The sequence below is a fragment of the Thermomyces lanuginosus genome (genome assembly GCF_041956635.1).
Source record: "Thermomyces lanuginosus strain ATCC 200065 unplaced genomic scaffold VTN49scaffold_7, whole genome shotgun sequence".
NCBI classification, from domain to species: domain Eukaryota; kingdom Fungi; phylum Ascomycota; class Eurotiomycetes; order Eurotiales; family Trichocomaceae; genus Thermomyces; species Thermomyces lanuginosus.
In genome coordinates, this window is record NW_027192341.1 from 504,548 (window position 1) to 523,910 (window position 19,363).

General features: G+C 50.8%; 11 protein-coding genes across 11 annotated transcripts; 7 read left to right on the forward strand and 4 right to left on the reverse strand.

Annotated features, from left to right (window-relative positions):
- Positions 1 to 497: 497 nt before the first annotated feature.
- On the reverse strand, positions 498 to 898 carry VTN49DRAFT_7629 (uncharacterized protein; the record flags this gene model as incomplete). Its single annotated transcript, XM_069415919.1, has 3 exons — positions 498 to 679; positions 734 to 746; positions 797 to 898. The coding sequence occupies 3 exons, from the start codon at positions 896 to 898 to the stop codon at positions 498 to 500; spliced, it is 297 nt and encodes a 98-aa protein (XP_069271990.1).
- Positions 899 to 1,046: 148 nt separating this feature from the next.
- Positions 1,047 to 1,332, forward strand: VTN49DRAFT_7630 (uncharacterized protein; the record flags this gene model as incomplete). Its single annotated transcript, XM_069415921.1, has 2 exons — positions 1,047 to 1,221; positions 1,283 to 1,332. The coding sequence occupies 2 exons, from the start codon at positions 1,047 to 1,049 to the stop codon at positions 1,330 to 1,332; spliced, it is 225 nt and encodes a 74-aa protein (XP_069271991.1).
- A 4-nt stretch (positions 1,333 to 1,336) lies between these two features.
- On the forward strand, positions 1,337 to 1,692 carry VTN49DRAFT_7631 (uncharacterized protein; the record flags this gene model as incomplete). The annotated part of the gene is made up of 2 exons (XM_069415922.1): positions 1,337 to 1,558; positions 1,636 to 1,692. The coding sequence occupies 2 exons, from the start codon at positions 1,337 to 1,339 to the stop codon at positions 1,690 to 1,692; spliced, it is 279 nt and encodes a 92-aa protein (XP_069271992.1).
- A 7-nt stretch (positions 1,693 to 1,699) lies between these two features.
- VTN49DRAFT_7632 (uncharacterized protein) lies at positions 1,700 to 1,991 on the reverse strand (the record flags this gene model as incomplete). Its single annotated transcript, XM_069415923.1, has 2 exons — positions 1,700 to 1,876; positions 1,947 to 1,991. 2 exons carry the CDS (start codon positions 1,989 to 1,991, stop codon positions 1,700 to 1,702), a joined length of 222 nt encoding a protein of 73 aa, XP_069271993.1.
- A 22-nt stretch (positions 1,992 to 2,013) lies between these two features.
- On the reverse strand, positions 2,014 to 2,660 carry VTN49DRAFT_7633 (uncharacterized protein; the record flags this gene model as incomplete). The annotated part of the gene is made up of 2 exons (XM_069415924.1): positions 2,014 to 2,564; positions 2,630 to 2,660. 2 exons carry the CDS (start codon positions 2,658 to 2,660, stop codon positions 2,014 to 2,016), a joined length of 582 nt encoding a protein of 193 aa, XP_069271994.1.
- Positions 2,661 to 3,269: 609 nt separating this feature from the next.
- On the forward strand, positions 3,270 to 5,920 carry VTN49DRAFT_7634 (uncharacterized protein; the record flags this gene model as incomplete). Its single annotated transcript, XM_069415925.1, has 11 exons — positions 3,270 to 3,438; positions 3,495 to 3,502; positions 3,554 to 3,667; positions 3,734 to 3,877; positions 3,938 to 4,320; positions 4,374 to 4,584; positions 4,641 to 5,245; positions 5,297 to 5,328; positions 5,378 to 5,670; positions 5,746 to 5,845; positions 5,904 to 5,920. 11 exons carry the CDS (start codon positions 3,270 to 3,272, stop codon positions 5,918 to 5,920), a joined length of 2,076 nt encoding a protein of 691 aa, XP_069271995.1.
- Positions 5,921 to 6,320: 400 nt separating this feature from the next.
- Positions 6,321 to 7,368, forward strand: VTN49DRAFT_7635 (uncharacterized protein; the record flags this gene model as incomplete). Its single annotated transcript, XM_069415926.1, has 3 exons — positions 6,321 to 6,480; positions 6,548 to 7,278; positions 7,345 to 7,368. 3 exons carry the CDS (start codon positions 6,321 to 6,323, stop codon positions 7,366 to 7,368), a joined length of 915 nt encoding a protein of 304 aa, XP_069271996.1.
- Positions 7,369 to 7,778: 410 nt separating this feature from the next.
- Positions 7,779 to 9,179, forward strand: VTN49DRAFT_7636 (uncharacterized protein; the record flags this gene model as incomplete). Its single annotated transcript, XM_069415927.1, has 5 exons — positions 7,779 to 8,085; positions 8,142 to 8,236; positions 8,297 to 8,388; positions 8,444 to 8,936; positions 8,991 to 9,179. 5 exons carry the CDS (start codon positions 7,779 to 7,781, stop codon positions 9,177 to 9,179), a joined length of 1,176 nt encoding a protein of 391 aa, XP_069271997.1.
- Positions 9,180 to 9,277: 98 nt separating this feature from the next.
- On the reverse strand, positions 9,278 to 9,989 carry VTN49DRAFT_7637 (uncharacterized protein; the record flags this gene model as incomplete). Its single annotated transcript, XM_069415928.1, has 2 exons — positions 9,278 to 9,911; positions 9,982 to 9,989. The coding sequence occupies 2 exons, from the start codon at positions 9,987 to 9,989 to the stop codon at positions 9,278 to 9,280; spliced, it is 642 nt and encodes a 213-aa protein (XP_069271998.1).
- Positions 9,990 to 12,189: 2,200 nt separating this feature from the next.
- VTN49DRAFT_7638 (uncharacterized protein) lies at positions 12,190 to 13,053 on the forward strand (the record flags this gene model as incomplete). Its single annotated transcript, XM_069415929.1, has 1 exon — positions 12,190 to 13,053. One exon carries the CDS (start codon positions 12,190 to 12,192, stop codon positions 13,051 to 13,053), a length of 864 nt encoding a protein of 287 aa, XP_069271999.1.
- Positions 13,054 to 16,865: 3,812 nt separating this feature from the next.
- On the forward strand, positions 16,866 to 18,733 carry VTN49DRAFT_7639 (uncharacterized protein; the record flags this gene model as incomplete). The annotated part of the gene is made up of 2 exons (XM_069415930.1): positions 16,866 to 18,348; positions 18,411 to 18,733. The coding sequence occupies 2 exons, from the start codon at positions 16,866 to 16,868 to the stop codon at positions 18,731 to 18,733; spliced, it is 1,806 nt and encodes a 601-aa protein (XP_069272000.1).
- Positions 18,734 to 19,363: the final 630 nt, after the last annotated feature.

Sequence of the window (19,363 nt, forward strand, 5' to 3'; positions counted from 1 at the left end):
CTTTTTCAATGCGAAAGAGGTGACCTGCCTGACAGCGGTCACCAAGAGCACTGTACAAGAGCTATGGACAGCAGCTTTGCTGATGCTTTTGTCTCGCCTGGAAAACATCAACGGCCGCGTCCAAGCAGCCAAAATACGCTAAACCAAAAATGGACTAGCGCAACTTCCAGCCTGCCTTGAATTTTCCGCCATGACTTTTCTGCTCTTTTTTTTCTTCTCCATCACATGTCTTATATACCATAGGCAACCATTAGAGTCTCGGATTGGACAGTCAGTGTTCGCATTCGTGCTCAAGGTTGCCTTAGAGCGAGTCCAGTCTTCAACAGGTCCTGCCCTTTCAGCGTTGAGGGCTCAGGACCGCAAAGGGATTGGTACAGACTCGGTTTGACGAAGGAATCTTTCTGACAGTTTTGAATCAATCTATCGTTCAAGGATTTGGAAGACTGGACCGTCTCTGGCGAAGGCTAGTCTACAAGGTTCTAATGGTACAGTATATCTCAACTTCGATCCGCTTTCATGCCGCGTTGCTGCATCTTCAACCGCAGCAGGCTGGCCTTTGGACAGCTGACCGTCTTAGCATCGTCCCCATACTTGCGGTAGAAAGCATTGCAGCATTCATAAAGGGCATTTATCTGCGCTTGACACTTCTCTTCTTTGTAGGAGTTCTTTGTCAGGCAATCTGGGACAAGGACAAGTCAGCTCTGCCGCACAGGAGGCATTCTGCTGCTCACACCTTGAATGGCACACTGTATCAAAGGTCAGCCAGGTGTTTGTAACGAAGCATGAAAGAACATACTGCACGAGGATGGCATGGAGGGTCATAAGCTAGATCGTCCTGCAGTCGCCCCTGCACTTGATGCGTAAGGTTGTTTGCTTTTCTATGGAGTTCTCTAAACATTTGGTAGGCGTACCATGCTGTGAGCTTCATGTGCGATCAGTTTACAAAACTCCTGTATGAAATCATCAAGTCGCAACACAAAATGGGTTGATTCACCAAGAATTCATCTCTGCGTGACGTTCAAGAAATCCCATCTTGTCATAGGCCAATGACCCGTTGCGGCGGAAAAAAGTTTCTGCGGCTTCCGGTGGTGGTTAGGGATCGCGTTTTGTTCTGGATATTCTCGCTGACAGTCCTTTTCAGCTCTTTTCCCTTGCTCTATCTCACAACTCACCTTGCATCAGCGCGTTTTGATCCCATCTCATCCATAATATTCAACTTTTGTAAGCGCACTAGCTGTTTTGCCGCACTTTACAAGGCTAATACTAACCGCACATGGACCAGGCCTCCCCCGCTATTGCTTGCCACCCCGCCCCTACGAAACCAGAGAGTGAAAAGATGACTGAATCGGGTGCGCCTAACGACGGGGCTCCTGCGCAGCCGGAGCATCTCAACATCAAGGTCACAGACAACAACAATGAAGTGTTTTTCAAGATCAAGCGAACCACCCAACTGAAGAAGCTCATGGATGCCTTCTGCGAGCGGCAAGGAAAGCAGCCGAACACAGTGCGGTTCCTGTTCGATGGCACGCGAGTGCGTCCGGAAGATTCGCCCGAGTCGGTATGCATCTGGTGTTGCTTTTGGCGCTTTTTGAGCGGTGAGATGGCTAACCGGTGACTGATCTTGCTTTGTTTTAGCTCGACATGGCCGATGGGGACACACTGGAAGTCCACCAAGAGCAAATTGGTGGCTGAACAAGAGCTAGAATGACACCTCTGGACAATACCGCCCTGTAGTCATATCATGAGACATGAAATTCGACGTTCTTTCTGATGGTTCATTGTCACGGTCACGGCGAACGGAGCTTTTGGAAAGAAATGAGGAATCGGAGTTCCATTTCAGTTCTGTACATTCATTCTCCACGCAAATCGTGGACATCTGGCGCCCATTTCGGCTTCGACCCTCTTACCATCACGAATACATGATGATTTGACTAGGAGACATTGACAATTCTATTACGGTCGTAGATCTCATCACCAATGTCATCAACCATCCTATCCTACTTTGTCTATCCTCTAGCTTTCCCATATCGCAGCTTTGAGCCGTTCTTCCTCTTGCTTTGCTTTCTCTTGTTCTTCCTTGAGCCGATTTCGACGTTTGATTTCTTTCTCCTTCATCGCCCGATCGTAGGCGCGCTGCTCCTCGGTCCGCTTGGGCGCTCGAATGCCCAGGGCGCCGGCAATCATCCGACTGGCCACTGCCGTTTGCTTTTCTGGGCGAACCCGGGGTGGTTCCTTTGATCCGCTCCAGGACGATGCCGACGTTGTCTGTGATGGGTTTGCGAGCCAAGGGTGCTGGTCTATTACTAAGTCATCTTGTGCGGGTGGTGCAGCTTGGGGATTCTTTTGACGAGCACGAGCAGGTGGAGGCTCTATCGCATCGCTGGCTTCTTTATCGGAATCCGAATCTGAGAGAGCATCCTCCCATGAATCGACAACGGGTTTCTTTGACTTGGCTGAGCGAGTCGCAGGAGCGTCAGTTTCAGTTTGCGTTTCCCCACGCGGCGATGTCGTCTTTGGTTTTTCGTCGTTGATGGCGAGGTTTTCGAAGTCGTCCTCGAGTTTGTCTGCGGGACAATGTTAGCTGCCTGATTCGTGTTCTGATAAAGCGGGAAGAAAATCGGCAGCTTACCTCGACGTTCCTTTGAATGGCTCGAAGACATTATGCAAGCTCTACTGACCTGTTTGGGAATTCCTACTCATACTCTCGTCCATTCCAACGTGGAATCGATTCGGTTGTAAGTCGGTGATGTTACCACCAAGATGCTGCCCATAAACCCAGGGATCCGTTGGATTCCCGGCCGACAGCATGATTGGCCAGTTTACTATCTTTCAAAGGTCAGGGTTTATGTGACTTCTAAGTTCTGTATTCAAGGATAAGAGAAGCGATTTCACACTGAATCGTCATGAATGAGCTCAGACCTGGAGTTCTCTGTTAGTGGAGTAGCTGTTGTTGCCTCGATGACGGATGAGTTGATGTTCGGAAAAGGCTCCGGTTCGGCTCCGGTTCGTTTCGGTTTTAAAGCATCAACTGCCATAACAATGCATACGGAGAGTACCATTCCAGTAGCCCGTATATCCGGTTGATGTTTAATAATGGAAGTGCCCTGTGTTGAGTCTGTGTTGTGTAATTAATAACCAGAGACGCGCTGTATATCCGCTTGCTTGCCCTTTTCAACGCCAGTACGGAGTATACTATTCTCTTCGTGTGATGAACTAGGTTTTCGCTCTTCGTTCCGATCGACCTGTCCATAGCCATGACCGACCGCCTCATGTATACACGTCTCTGGAGGCTCAATGCTAGGCCAAAGGCTTTTCGACAGCTCAGCCGGTCGAGCTATTTGCGGTTTTCAACCTCGTTAAAGCCGAAAAGCTACGACGACACGCTGAGTAACCTGAGGATTGGAGCTCATACTAGGGTGATCTACCAGGGCTTCACAGGTGAGACAGCTTTCATGTTTGGATGTATTGCTTTTTTGTGACTGACGAAACTACAGGTCGTCAGGTATTTGAACCTTGCAAAGTTCCACAATGCTCTTCCTGATCGGCTTTGTAGGCCACAGCCAATGCCGAGGAATCAATAGCATGGGGGACCAAGATTGTCGGGGGCGTAAAGCCCGATGTTTATGGAGAACATCTTGGACTGCCCATTTTTCCCTCGGTGCGAGAGGTGCGGCTTGTTTTTGAGCAATTGCCTGGTTAAGGGCCATGCTAAAGCTTATATGATCGTGTGCAGGCAAAGGCGGCCCTGAAGCCTGATGCTTCTGCCATTTACGTCCCAGGGAATCACACTGCCAAAGCAATTGAGGAAGCCCTCGAGGCAGAAATTCCATTGATAGTAGCTGTTGCAGAACACGTTCCTATCCATGACATGCTTCGAGTGAGAATCTCAACAACATCGCCCGTTGAGAGACAAGATGTCCTAACGGCCTGAATACAGATTCATTCCATGCTAAAAACTCAGTCCAAATCGCGACTAGTGGGCGCCAATTGCCCGGGAATCATATCTCCTGTGGGAAGATGCCGCATTGGATTTCAGCCGTTGCCTTGCTATGCTCCTGGCCGTATTGGTTTGGTTGCAAAATCAGGTACTCTAAGCTACGAGGCTGTTGCTTCGCTTACTCGTGCGGGTCTGGGACAGTCTCTATGCATCAGCATGGGCGGGGATGTTCTTGCTGGGACTACATTTGTAGATGGCTTGAAACTGTTTGAGAACGATCCCGACACAGACGCTATAATCCTCATTGGTGAAGTTGGCGGTGTTGCGGAACTAGACGCGGCTGAGTGGATCAAAGACTATCGGAAGCGATCTCGGGATCCGAAGTAAGAAGATCATTGAAAGCAAAAGCAGCTCAGATTGACTGATGATGAAATAGACCTATAATGGCGCTAATTGGCGGCCTGGAAGCACCCCAAGGCCGAATTATGGGACACGCAGGAGCATGGGCTGGGCCAGAAGAACCAGACGCGAAGACCAAGTATCGTGCTCTTGAAGACGCCGGAGTTGTCATGGTGGATCATCCAGAAAAGTTCGGAGAAAGAATGAAGACCCTATTAGCCGGCAGAGGACGACCGTCCGCGCCTGGTGTAAGGCTCCGTCAAGGTTCAAGAGGGATTTTGACGTGCTAATGGGCATTTTACAGGCGTCACCGACACCAGGAACTCAGAAGAAGGGCTATCACACATTGACCGGGCTGCGGCGTCACAGGCTCACTCGCAGAGTTGGTCAACTCCAGCGCCGCAACCTCTACTTGACACGAGAGCAAGGATTAGAGATGCTCAAAGAACATGCAATCCGTGTCGGTGAGGAGCCATCCGGGCCAGAATTCACTCTATACCTCTCTATCGATCGAACGCTGGCGTGCCCGTGCTTCATTGTCTACCCATCAAACAAGTCCGCGCCGTATAAGATTCCCTTTTCGTATGAGAACCCGGAGTTTCACCGAGACAACACAATCCCCAAGAAAATTGCCTCATTTTTGCAACTTCCCGAAGCGAGCTCTCAGTCTATTTGGGATCTCATCCGTCAGCTGTGGGGCATCTTCAAGTCTAAAGAGGCATTTTTGCTGGAGGTACGCGCATCGCTCTCACCTAAAGGGGTTGTCGTGGTGCATGATACTCGGTTTGGGTTCGATGATGCGGCCTTTCATAGTGCTGGCCGTCAAAAGGACGTTCATGCGCTTCGGGATCCTAAGCGGGAGGTTCCTGAAGAGGCCTGGGCGACGAAACAAGGAATTATCTACGTCAAGTATGCACTTCTATGGATAGAACTGAGAGAGCTATTACTGATGACTGGCAGACTTGAAGGAGAAGGCAGCATCGGCACATTAGGTGAGTTACCTTCCAGTGCTACGAGATGTCCATGTACTAAAGTCGGCAGTCAATGGCGCTGGACTTGCCATGAACACTGTGGACGCCTTGATCAAACGAGGAGGCCACCCGGCCAATTTCCTCGACACGGGCGGCAAGGCGACTGCAATTACTGTCAAGGAGTGCTTCAAAATCCTCTGCTCGGATCCGCGTGTCAAGACAATCTTTGTCAACATCTTCGGCGGCCTGACGAAGTGCGACATGATTGCCGACGGGATCATCATGGCGTTTAAAGAGCTGGATATGAAAGTGCCTGTTGTCGTTCGGCTCCGAGGAACGAATGAAGCTCAGGGCCAGAAGAAGGTACGCAGACAACATGGAACTGAAATCAAAGCAGCAAGAACAACGCATCGTCTAACGACGAGGTTTTTCTTTTAGATTGCTGATAGCGGACTGGCGCTTCATGCCTTCGATAGCTTTGAGGAAGCAGCACAGAAAGCCATTGAGCTTGCGGGGAACTTCCCCAAATCACATGCAAGTTAGTTGCTAGATGAAGTATGTTGCCGATGGGGTGTCAATGTGATGTTGGAAGACAGCTCCAATCACGTTCTGATCAACGATCAGCTGAAGGGTTGCTTGTGCAGGGACACCCTGGACAGCTGATGGAAAGGGCCCATAGATACTCCCAGAGAATTTAAATTTAAGCTTAACCCGACCTGGCGATTAGTAATTTCGGAATTCGGCGATCGATGACTCATAGGGCCGTTCAGCTTTGGCGGGAAGGTGTTTAAGTATTGATGCCGAGGTTCATTCGGGCCGGAGAAGGGCTCTGCTCCAATCAGAGCGTTAGGGAACCTCTCCGTCATGAAACGCAACAGATCAACAAAATCCGAAAAACGCGGACGAAACAATGCTCCGCTAAGGTGCCCAGCCAAGCCCAGCCAGGATTTCCCCAAGACCCCAACGGGCGCCGAGTTGGTGCAATAGTGGACATCTCAACCAAGTTGTCAGCCATGAATGGCGTGCGATGGAAACTACCGTCTATCCGGTTCACCTCGGTCAACAGAGCGGCTGTGAGACCGGTGGTGGCTCGTGGCTTTTCTTATAAAAGGCCGCAACTGTCCAATTCTGGCGGTCGAATCTTCATTCCAAGAGCGTCACATTACTCATCAGGTACGCGCAAGCTCGCTTCTCGAATTGTCCGTGGCGCTCCTTTGACACCTTCCTTGTGTTGCATCAGCCGCTGGTATCAACGTCGAGTCGTCTCCATCGCCAAGAAGACCCTCCCGACTACGCCGTGCCGTCGGATTCACGTTCCTCGCTGTCGTCTCGTTCTTCCTAGGCTTCTCCGTCTACCCTGCGCAGCTCGCAATACGCACAATGGCTGAGGGAATTCCGTCGGACGAGGAGACTCTCCGGCTCTACGAGCCGAAGGATGATACTTTGCGGGAGATTGATGAATACATTAGGACGCATCCGTTGGCCGAGCAATTGCGCGCCCGGCCCGACATGACCGAGTCGCGCCCGCATCTGAAGATCCCAGAGCATTTCCGGCAGCGTAGCCTCACTGCTGGCACGCTTACCGGACCGGGTCGCATCGCTGTCCCCCCCTTTGCGTGGCAGGAGAAGTCGGGGAAGGAGTTTATATCGATCTTTTATCTGGGTTCCGATATCTGCGGGCATCCAGGAATCGTTCACGGAGGGTTGTTGGCGACGATCCTCGATGAAGGCCTCGCTCGGTGCTGCTTCCCCGCGCTGCCGAATAAAATTGGCGTGACGGCAAACCTCAACATTGACTACCGGGCGCCGTTCAAAGCGGACAATTATGCGGTCCTGAAGGCCACCACAGTCAAAGTGGAAGGGCGCAAGGCCTGGGTGGAGGGGCGCATTGAGTCTCTCCCTAAGGATGGAGAGGAGCCCGTGGTGTATGTTGAAGCCAAGGGACTCTTCGTTGAACCCAAATATGCATCGGTACGTGCTCCAGATGCTATCAGGTAATTACCGGTACAGAACTTGACTGACAGACGTGATTTACAGAAAATCCCGAATATTCACAAATAGATTGCGTTGTTGGTAGTACTTAGATTTGGGACAACGGACGGCGTCTGGGATAGGGACATTATGATTCATTGCATAGACTGCATTGTACATTGTACATAGAGTCTGGAGGAATTTAATTTTCTTTGAAAATAACGTTAATGATTTGACTAGTATCATAGCTTGAAAGTCGGAACTACCCTGCCCGGTTGGCGATGAGATACCTAAATTGCAAGAGGTGGAGCGGAGACCCCCAAGTCCACCGCCCGGCGGAAACGAACACGCCGCAGCTCCAGTCCGATACAACAAGTACACGATTCAGGCATAATCCCACCCCATGCCCGCCCATAGAGCGCGGCAATAAATCCAGAAATTCCCTCCTTCAATCGGGATCACAGATCAAAGCCGGCCAGGGGCCCTACTAGACTGCCGCCATGGCAAGCAACAACGCCAACACCAAGTACCTCCTCCTGTCGCTCCCGACGTCGATCGTCCCGTCCCATCACCGCGACGATGCCCTGGAGGCCATTTCCGCGACCGTCAACGCGGACGGCTCCGTGTCGCCATTCCCTATCCCGGAGTTCAAGATCGGCACTTTGGACGCGCTGGTCCAGCAGGCGGAGGAGCTCGCCAAGCTCGAGTCGATGTGTCAGGGTGTTGTGTCCAAGGTCGGCGATGCGTTGAAGGGGATTTTGGGGAACGATGAGGAGCAGATTCGACGGATGAAGACGGTCAACGACAGTGCGTTACGTCGGGGATTCGCCGCGGTGACAAACGGCTAACTCTTGGTTATTTAGAGCCGCCGGATCAGTATCTCCGCACGTTTCAGTGGAACAAGGTCAAATATCGCGCAGACCGATCGATCGGTGAATTGGTCGATATGCTGCAAAAGGTATTTAGCCTGTATAGAAGCTGGGGGCTCTTTTTGCCGGATCTAACAGGAATGGTATAGGAAGCCTCTAGTATCGACAATGACGTCCGAAGCAAATTCGCTCAATACAATCAGGTTAAAAACACACTGACTTCACTACAACGCAAGCAGGCGTGAGTAGAGCCATTCCGGATAAAAATGCACGGTCGCCAGCTGACTAGTTACCAGCGGGAGCCTGGCCACGAGGTCATTGGCGTCGGTTGTAGAGCCCCGACACCTCGTGCAGGATTCGGAATACCTAGAAACTCATCTAGTGGCCGTGCCCGTGCAGCAGGCCAAAGAATTCCTAAAGACGTACGAGACGATCTCGCCGATGGTGGTGCCGCGGTCTGCGATAGAAATCGCGTCGGACAGCGAATTCACCCTCTTCGCAGTGACGACGTTTAAAAAGCACAGCATGGAGTTTATCATCAAGGTTAGGGAGAACAAGTGGATCCCCCGCGAGTTCAAGTATACGGAAGGCGGCCGAGAGGAGGAGGCGCGGGAGATTGAGCGCGTCGGCGGCGACGAGCGCAAGCTGTGGGGTGAAGCCGTGCGGCTGGGACGGACGGGATACAGCGAGGCGGTCATGGTGTGGATGCACGTGCTCGTGCTGCGGGTGTTTGTTGAGACTGTGCTCCGGTACGGGTTGCCGTTGGACTTTGTCTCGGTGTTGATACGGGTAGGTGGCCTTGATAGCTGGGAGTTCACGGTCGCGTGCTAACAGAGCTGGCAGGCAACGCCGAGAGGGGCAGCCCGAGCAAGGAAGAGCCTGGACAGCAAGTATTCATACCTGGCAGGTAACGCCTTTCTCCGCGACAAGAAGGGCCGGGTCAAGAAGGATGATCCCAGCGAAATGCATATTGTCGGCGGCGAAGGAGCAGACTATACAGCATATGTGTGCTACGAATTTGATTTCGAATAGGTATCGTGATGCAAACTCAGCATGATCTATGTACACACATCATAAACAAAGCCCCGAAAGTCTAAAGGAATAGATACCCATCGCTACCTCTATTTATTCTATGCCTTCTTCGGAGGAAGATACCCCTTCTCATCGAGATAGTCCACAATCTTCTTAACGGCATCTTGCACAGAGATGTCGACGTTGCGGATATGCACTTCCGGGTTCAGTGGTGGCTCATACGGGGCACTCACGCCGGTGAACTCCTTGATAATGCCCTCACGAGCCTTCTTGTAGAGACCCTTGGGGTCCCTCTTCTCCGCGACCTCGACGGGAACATCGACGAAGACCTCGACAAACGGCAAACCCCCTTGCTCCTCAGCACCGTGCGTCGGCTCCTCGTGCAGCCGACGCGCCATATCGCGGTCCGCGCGGTACGGCGAAATAAACGATGTGATGGCCACTGTCGCGCTGTCCGCAAACAGCTTCGCCACCTCCGCGATCCGTCGGATATTCTCGTTGCGATCCTTCTCGCTGAATCCCAGGTCCTTGTTCAGGCCGAACCGGATGTTGTCACCATCGAGCCGGTATGCGGCCACCCCGCGATCCCGCAGCAGTTGGTGTTCCAACTCCACTGCGATAGTCGACTTGCCCGATGCTGACAGGCCCGTTAGCCAGATCGTGAGGCCCCTTTGGCCGCGGAGGGCGCTGCGTTCTGCCCGGTTCACCGCCGAGGCATGGTAGGTGATGTTTCTGTCATTGGTTTAGTAGTTAGTTCGATGTCCATATTCTTTCGCATAGTCCGTTGGTATGGTGTTCTTACGTCGCCATCGTGGCGGTTTCCCTCAATTGATTGGCAAGGTACAAGGGGTATCGCAGGAACCGGTGCTAAAGTCGCCCTGAGAAATTTCCGCGGGGTCAACCACGATTTAAGCTTATCGGATCGCCGATAACGGAGGGGTTGGCGGATATCAATTAAGCTCCGCTGCTCCGGTGAGAAATTGATGGAATTACTGCAACATCAATAATTTTTGATATTGAATTCAAAACTTGAGCTTGTGTTCAGGACTTCAGGTCATACTATTTGATTGTTGTGAGCATCCTTTCTGAAGAAGATCTTGGCATCCCTTGACGGTCTCTTCGAGATTACGGCTGCTGCGGGTAAAAGAATTCATGATCGCGAGATTCATGGCAGAAAAGGTGTGATGAAGCCAAGACAATACCAGACAGTTGGGTCAGAAAAATGCAGAGAAGTGAGTAGGAACATCTGCTTCGAGATCAAATATCTTATCGCGATCTGGATGGATTTTGCGGTTCAATGGTTGAATCAGATCGTCACGCAGCTGCTGTAATTCCTTGTCTTCCACCTACAAGCGACAGCTGGTGCACCACGCTAAAGGAAGTCTACTTGCCCTTACCGTTATACCCGAAGTTGCTTGCAACTTGAAACTCCTTGGTTGTAGTTCATCAAGATGCCTGAAACTCGGACACCGTAACATCAAAGAAGGAATGCACAAAAATGAGTCTAAATGGCAGAACCAACAAGGTTTGGTCGCAGCATAATGGCCGTTGGTAGGTAACTTCGAAATCACTGGTCTCATACAACCCGAACCTGCACGAAACACGATCAGGAATCCGGGGAATTTGGCAAATTAACGTGCTGTAGCGGAGACCAAGCTAGAGCATGCTGATTCAGCCATTGAAACTCTTGAATGAGGCTGCCAAGCATGGAGAAGGAGTAGTTGAGCAACGTACATACAAGAGACGCAGAAACGGGACAAATTAATTGCAATAACGCCCTGGATCGATCAACGAGGACTTGCTTGTAACAACTTTTAAGTCCTCGTTCTATTGTTCCTGAATGCTGTTACCTAATAATCGTTGTCAGCTTCGCCCTTTCGACGGTTTCTGAGCATACGCAGGACTGGAAGCTCGTACAATCCCATAAATGTAACCTCTGCCGCACTTTGGTGGCATTCATGAGGTGATTCCGTGGACGAAACAGATTTCAAGTCAAATCTGCGAGGGCAACGAATCCTCCAGCCACTGAACAGCTCTAAAGCAGCCACTCCTGCTCGACCGAGTCATGTGATGGGGACAACTGTCATAGCAGGACTGCTTTGGGTTACCCAAAAAAGAGCAACCAAAGTGTGACAATCTAATACCAAAATTGGTTTATAGCGCAGGGAATCTTTCGAATTGCCTTATCTTGTTCACTTTCGATTAAAATAAGCAGTTATAACGCTCAGAATTGGGGCATGCGTATAGGGTTTTGTAGTCACGTGACTGCTCGGCCCTGAATCTCGAGGTGTGAGAAGGGGACCGGAAATGGAGAATGTATCTGCTGTTGAACTATTGTGAATATTGATGAAGCTTGGTACAATAAGTCAATGACTTCAATGTATTGTCGAATTGTTGTGGGTTTGAGCATGAACGTGACCTTAGCAGCATGTGGAGGGTCTGATTAATGCAGACCATATTCCCATCAGGCAAAGTACTCCAAACGCAATCAATCATAACAGAAATTGGCAGTCATGGCGAAAGTATAATTCAATTCTGGAGTAGAATTACTACTCTGCGGCATCTTTGACGAGATATTAGCCCTGTGAAAAGGCTTTTCGAATCACTTGGCTGTGTTCATGTGCAAAAAGGCTTTGTGCTGGATAGATGTCTTTGTTCTCAAACATTGATGAGTCAACAAAGGTTAAATTGTTATGCCCCTATCATTATCCGATCAAGGTTGTTTAACGACTCAGCAGAATCCAGTCGTTGTCTCGTCAGCTCAGAAATCGACAGAAAATTCCCGATAGATATCAGGAATGAATCACATAGGCATTCTTTATATAGAGTATCACTATGATTGATCAAACAGTGCTCTTTCGTGCTTTGCCATCAGAGAGAATTGGTCAAGTTTCTAAAGTCAGCTAGTTAATTTTCAAGATACATCGTGTAGTGTGTTTCGAAGCACATTACTGTCATATCTGAAAGCTGAAAGGTGTAAAATATGCAAATTGATCGCCACGTGGATAACATGTTAGAAACAGGGAACAGTGGCCACGAAGTGGCCGGAGATGGACCTTTTGACAAGGAGTCTGAAAGGCAAATGTCCCTGGAACTGGAGCCGGTGAAACCCACACCAGAGAATCTAGACTATCACAGACGGCTGCATGATGATCTCTGCAAGGTGCTGTCCGAAATTCCTGGTGAGGGAAACCGTCTCCCATCTCACGTTTTCCGTTGTGAAATTGCCCAGGCCTCATTGGCATCTCAGGAAATTGAACAATTTTTCATGAAGTCGTCAATTGCGGCACGAAGCCCATGGGCACGACGGACCCCCAAGGCCAACCCTCAATCAGGTTCAAAGCTGGTGAGTCTCCTCTCCGACCTGTTGCGAGTAAGAGAACCCAGTTCATCCCAAATGGCGTGCAAAAGTTTCGACTCCTCGGGAAAAGATAATGCATTGCGGAACAAAATAAATGACGATAACGGTGAAATTTGTGCGCTCTGCCGTGGCAATTGTAGATGCGGGAAACCAGAGGTTGTTGGCCAACCGCGACCCCTGAAGGAAAGGCGTGTCATTGCCTTTCAAGGTGTACCGCATCCAGGTCCTCAGAATGGTATGAAGAATGGATTTGACCGCGGTCGCCGCATCATGGCTACTCCACTTCCAGGCCACGGCGGCCACTTTGTTGCAATGGTTGCCAAATCTTGTGCCAATTATCGGACCAGAACGTTCCTCAAGCGCACAAAGTCTGGCTATGACAAGGTACACATCGAGCCTGGAGACGACGATGAGTACACAAACCAGCCCGACGTCGATAATGTTCCTTCAGACCTATATGACCCGATCGTAGCCATGGCTAGTACCATGGACATGGATGATCACTGCCCATGATCGTTCCGAGCCAATGTCTCACCTTCAGCAATTCTGTTGGCTGGGACGGCTAGCGATAAGGTAAGGGGGTGTTAATCGTTCGATGATTCTTGACGATAATCGATTTCGACTCTTAGTCATGGAGTACGGAGGATCCCGGAGAACGTTGGTGTATCCGCAGGAAGCCCCTTGCTGGACGATTCATGCTCACGCGTTACGTGTTAAAGTGAGAGGAATTTCAGAATGAAACAAATTTCATTTCTCATCGGCCAGAGCATTGAATTAGGTGTATACACTATTCTGATCTGATTACTCCGTACTTGCATTTAATTTCCGCTTCTGTGGATTAGATCTCAGAATCCAGTACTGGCCATCATGGTTCAGCCTGTCCTCAAGTTTGGTTCCGTCAACATGGAAGCTTGGTTGATTCTCATCGGTTACCCGTATTCGTTGTGATTGCAATGTAATGGTCCGGGAAATCCAATGCATTCCTCGATGTGTGGATCGCAAATTCCTCGTGTCTCGAACCAGGATTCATGATACGAAGCAATCAGGCGAGCTTCTGACTCGAAGCTCAGGTTGATCAGGTCGAACTTTGTCGACCTGATAACAAAACATCTGCCCAAACTAATGCAGTTGAAATCTTCAATGAATTAAACAAGGATACCCTGTCATCGGAGGAAAATCATGGCGGCGGCCTCGCTGCGATGAGCAGATGTTCTCATTACGCGGTAGGATACACAACCGCGCGCGATCGCGCATGGAGACAAGGAATATCATCATGCTGAACCCCTTCTTGCACGATCGAGTCGGACGACATGGAGTCCGATGGACCGATCGCGCCGCAATACAATGAAGTCAGCCGAAATCGAACACATGTATTGCCCTGTGTGACTCTTTCTATCATTGACGTTGTTTCGATTCGATGTTCGGCTTTGGATTGAATATCGACGTCTAGAACCATCATTCGAGTCTCGATTTATTCATGCATAGGATTTTCGGCCATTGACCCGAAAAGGAAGGATGAGTCTGCTCTTGGTAGCTGCAGTGACGCAAGGGCGAGTACTGCATTCCCAATTTCCCGCACCGCTCGAATCATTGGTCTTGCGCCTCGAGTTGACTGTCGAGGACGAGTTACAGCCTGATTAAACGGGCATCGACTGGCATGACCTCCGATCACTGTTGCACGGAGGTAATCCGAGGAGAAGGAAAGTTAACTCATCCGATGAGGCGAGGCATTTTTCCTTGAAGAAGGATCGATCATCGAGGCAACCTCAACCGGTGGACAATCAACTCCTTGTGGTCAAAAAGTTGACCAATACGTACCATGTTTATCGTTGTTAATTTGCGAGAATATGAGTGGGCTCGAATCCTCAGCAGATATTGACATGGCAGCCCAACAGCGATCTTTATAGTCCACAAGAAATAGCCGTGAGAAAGTAGTGCCAACAACTCGCTTCCAAGAGGATTCAAATGAATATGGATTGATCGACGGGGCACCAGAGTTACAGTCTGCAATCCACGCGGCGGATCATCATCAGACCCTAAACTTTCAAATTTTAAACTTTCGGACGAGCGACTTAGTCAATGCTTAGCAATGTTAGCATGCGCGGAGATCATGAGTAATGTCCAGCTGGCACATCTCCACCATGCAATCGAAGCTGAAGAATTTTCTAGTCGTGAGTCTCGAGGCAACTCCTGTGCCGATCATTCGGGTTCTCCAACATCCGACCACACCGAGCCGGACTCCATTCGGTCTCCTGTACGGAGTACGTACTCCGTAGTTTTTAGCCGTCATCACCTACTGTAATCGCTCCAACCAACGGTAACGGGTACCGTGTATTTAGTATCTATGAAGGCATCTGGGTATTTTTTTTACGGCAATGTCGTCACCGAAGTCTCCTGCACAGACAGGAACTGGGTTTCTTATTCTTACCCCGTGGGATCCCCAATTGGGCCGGCAGCCCCAGGGTCGATGACGTGAGGTTGACTGAATCGACATCGATTTCCCATCGTGATTGGCTTTGTCAGCGGCAAATATTGTAAAAGATTATAGGCGCTAGAGAGCTGGGCTGCATCTCACGCAGATACCATGGGTTTCGTATGCAAACAGGCTCGGCCGGGAATCGGTCTCAGACGGTTGAATGATACTACATTCGCGACCTTTCTTCCGGTATGAGACGTGTCGACTCCATCCTAGAAAAAGGGTTGCGAGCGTAGGATTTCGTTGCAGAAGCATGCCCACTTGGCACGAGGGATACGTGTCGGTGGGCAAATGAGAAAACTTGATTTCTCCCATGTTGCCTGAGGATACGTCATCGCCGAAAAAATCCTTCGGGCTGCCGACCTCGAGGACCCGGAACCACCGGTGGCTTCTGGGGCCCGTACTGTGCCTGTAATGAAACTTAATCCTCTGTTCCCCAACTCTGCCGTGACCACAATGGTCCAAAGCTTACAGGAAAGCTCGTGTAAACAGTACTCCTAGCGGCCACTGGCCCACATCATTAGTGGCGAGTGACTCCGGTAGAATCTTTCGCGAAGGAATGCAGGGCCACGTTCAGACATGCGGTCTAGCACCCGATACAGCCGATGCACGCTGCAGACGGGTCCTCATCTGATGATGATTTATGACATACATGCCTTGCCCGGCAAAAATTGCGGATTCGGTCATTTCTAGTATTCGTACAGATCCCAGTTCAAATGTAGTGCTTTTTCCTATTCCGATTCTAGCCTTCCCTCCCAACCACTTCCTCGGCCCCAATTTGTTCCTAGAGAGCACTGTTGATCGAACACTTTTTCTCGAAGAAAATGACAAATCTGCCGCATTCAGCAAAAACACTTACTGAACTCAGAAGGAGCTACCGTAGCGGAGCACCAAGTGGGTCTGGCTGGAGAACCATGGCTTCGTGAGCTGCAATCTGCAGATCATGTCGGTCTGCCAAGACGTCCTGAACTGTTAAGCGCCTTCCTAAAGTTGCTGTACCGAAACTGTATTCGGCGGGAGTGGAGCTTGGCCTTTCCTGCCAGCCAATCCCGACACAGCAATCTGTACCTTGATCGGATCTGCCCTGAGAGCACTCATAGCAGGATTCGGGAAAATGTGTTTTACTGATGATATCAATCAGGAAGATTGCATTCGAATAGAGAAAGTGCGTCACTGACCTTCTAGTCAAGTCGGGGATTCAGCAGTACTAATAAGTAATACGCAATTTCTCGCTCGGAATTTTCAAGGTAGTAGCAGTCAAAAAGCTTCCAGCTCCAGTCTAACACCACACCGGCAGCCCGAATGGAAGACTCATAGCCAGACCTAGAACTGCATCCACCGCGACTGGCCCAGTCGGACCACCGCATACTGCCCACTCCCCATTGTTGGGGCCCCGGCCATCCCCTCTCTTCAACTTTTGCTCCGGATCATGCAGGATCCCTCCGGACTGGGCGTGGGATTGAGTGTGCTTGCCCATGTGCCCGCCTGCAGATCCATACAGAACTAACTCTACGACCATAGTATTTAATGAGAAAGGATACCTGAAGTTTAAAATCAACGGCTTTGTTATTGTGCTTCCTTTCAGAGCCTGCTGAGGCAGCTCCTTCACACAATCACGGCCCGGGACTTCACTGTCACGGGATCCCAGCCTCTTTGCTCGTTCCTTCCTAATTAGAACATCTGTAAGCGACCTATTTCTCCCCCGCTTCGTCTGCTCTCGCACTTTTTCCTCTTTCTCTTTCCCACAACCGAACATCTCGCCAGTCTCGCTCGTTTTCCGCTTCAGTGCTCACTGATCTTCTCGTTCAGAACGTTCCTACTCACACCACACCCTCTCTCCTCTTTCACGATGACCGAGAAATCAGACGCCTTTACAAAAGCTCTCTCTGCCATCAGGCCGGGCCAATTGCACGGCTCTGAAACTTCATCGGCCACACAGGCAGATGGGATCCCGCCCCACGTCGTTCCCAAAGAGGACGACCAGGAGGCCCGCGTGCTCGCTGCTGTCACCCATGCCGAGCAAACGGAAAAAGCTGAAACTCCCTTCGAAGATCGCATCGAGCTCAGAGAAGAGGAGTGCTACGACCAGCTCGGGTATTCTTTCCCGAGCTGGAGAAAATGGACCATCCTGTCTGTGATCTTCGCCGTGCAGGTTTCCATGAACTTCAACACCTCGTTGTACTCCAATGCCCTGACCGGCATATCGGAGGAATTCAACGTTTCCATGCAGGCCGCTCGCTGCGGTGCCATGATCTTCCTGGTCATGTATGCCTTTGGCTGCGAGCTGTGGGCTCCCTGGAGCGAGGAAATTGGCCGCAAGCCTGTACTGCAAGCCAGTCTGTTCCTCGTGAACGTCTTCCAGCTGCCCGTTGCGCTGGCACCCAACTTTGCCTCGATCATGGTTGGTCGTGCCCTCGGCGGTCTGTCGTCGGCCGGCGGCTCGGTGACTCTTGGCATGATCGCAGATATGTGGGAAGCCAACAACCAGCAGTACGCGGTGGCCTTCGTTGTCTTCTCGTCCGTTGCCGGCTCTGTCTTTGGTCCCGTCGTGGGCGGCTTCTGCGAGGAATACCTCCCCTGGCGTTGGTGCATTTGGATCCAGCTCATTGTTGGAGTCGTGGTGCAGCTGATGCACCTGATCATGGTGCCCGAGACCCGCTCCACGGTGATGATGGACAAAATCGCGAAACGGATGCGCAAGTCCGGGAAGCGTGTCAACGTCTATGGCCCCAATGAACTCGTGCCGTTCTGGGAGAGATTCTCGTTCCGCGAGATTTGCATCACTTGGATCCGCCCATTTCACATGTTTCTGACCGAGCCGATCGTCCTGACGCTGTCTCTGCTCAGTGGCTTCAGCGACGCCCTCATCTTCATGTTCATCCAGTCCTTCGGGCTCGTCTACGAGCAGTGGCAGTTCTCCAAGATCGCCCTGGGACTGGCATTCATTCCCATTCTGATCGGCTATTTCCTCGCCTGGTTCTCGTTCATCCCAGCGATCAAGCTCAACATCAGAGAGCGTCGTGAAAACCCCGACTCCGAGAAGGCCCAGTACGAGTCTCGGCTGAGGTGGTTGCTGTACACAGCTCCATTCCTGCCTGCCGGACTGTTTGGATTTGCCTGGACGACTCGATATGGAACGTCGATACACTGGTCGGGAAGCATGGTCTTCGCGGGTGCTGTCGGCGTCGCCAACTACGCCATCTACATGGCCACCATCGACTATATGGTGTGTGCATATGGCCCGTATTCGGCGTCGGCAACAGGTGGCAACGGTTGGGCTCGCGATTTCCTCGCTGGTGTTCTCACGGTACCGGCTATTCCATTCTATCAGAGTGAGTCCTTGCAACTTCTCGTGATTCAGGAAATCAAGAACTGACCTGTTTGTCTTTTGCAGATATTGGAGGCCGGCTGCATTTGTTTTGGGCGTCCATCATTCTGACTCTCATCTCCCTTCCACTGGTGGCGGCCGTGTACGTGATCTATTGGAAGGGGGATGTTCTTCGCAAGCGGTCTCCGTTTGCGCAGCAGCTGTCGGATGCCCGCGCGGAAACTGATGCAGATGGCCACCGTCTCTCTCGTCTGCCGACGGGCTCCCGCGCCAATTCGTTCGCTCGTGCTCAGCAGACTGCACGGATTCGCCAGGCAACGGGCAGCCGTGCAAACAGCTATGCAGGATCTCGGGCCACCTCGCGCCGCAACTCCGTCGAAGAAGTGTGAAGACAGCTCCACTCTGGTCGGTACAGTCAGCTTTGTGCTTCGTGCTTTTTTCAAGATTGCATTCACGTTGCATGGCGTTTTCTTTTTCTTTTTTTGATATTCTGTACTTATATTAGTCTTATTGCTGGGGTGGGGGAGCTGTTTGTTCTGGGTCGGGGGTCAATACTCGCCACGCGGGTGACGATGGCGTCCATACCCTGATGATTTTCTGATGTTGTTGATGATAGAATGGTCGGCGAAAGGTTGATGGTGCATGCACTCTTATGCTTAAGGAATGAAACTCATTTCAAAGAAAGACAAGAGCTGAGCAAGTCAAGTTCTTGTGTGCCCTAGGCAGATGGCACGAAGAACAGAACAACAGTCCTGTATCATCAGGCTGCCCAACTTGATGATGGCCTATCAACCCTCCACAGAAGGCAGAGCAGCAACGCTGCCCTGCCTGAGGCAAGAGAAAAGGAAAAGAAAAAAAAATCTTTCAGCCATGCTGACAGCGAGTTATTTATGTGCTCTGACTGTTGCGCGAAAAATCTCTTCCGCGTCACGGAAACGCTCTTTCACCAGTTAAGAGTCATCATCATACAAAGGTCCTATCGCTTAGTCAACTAAGAGTTACAATACATGCATTAACAT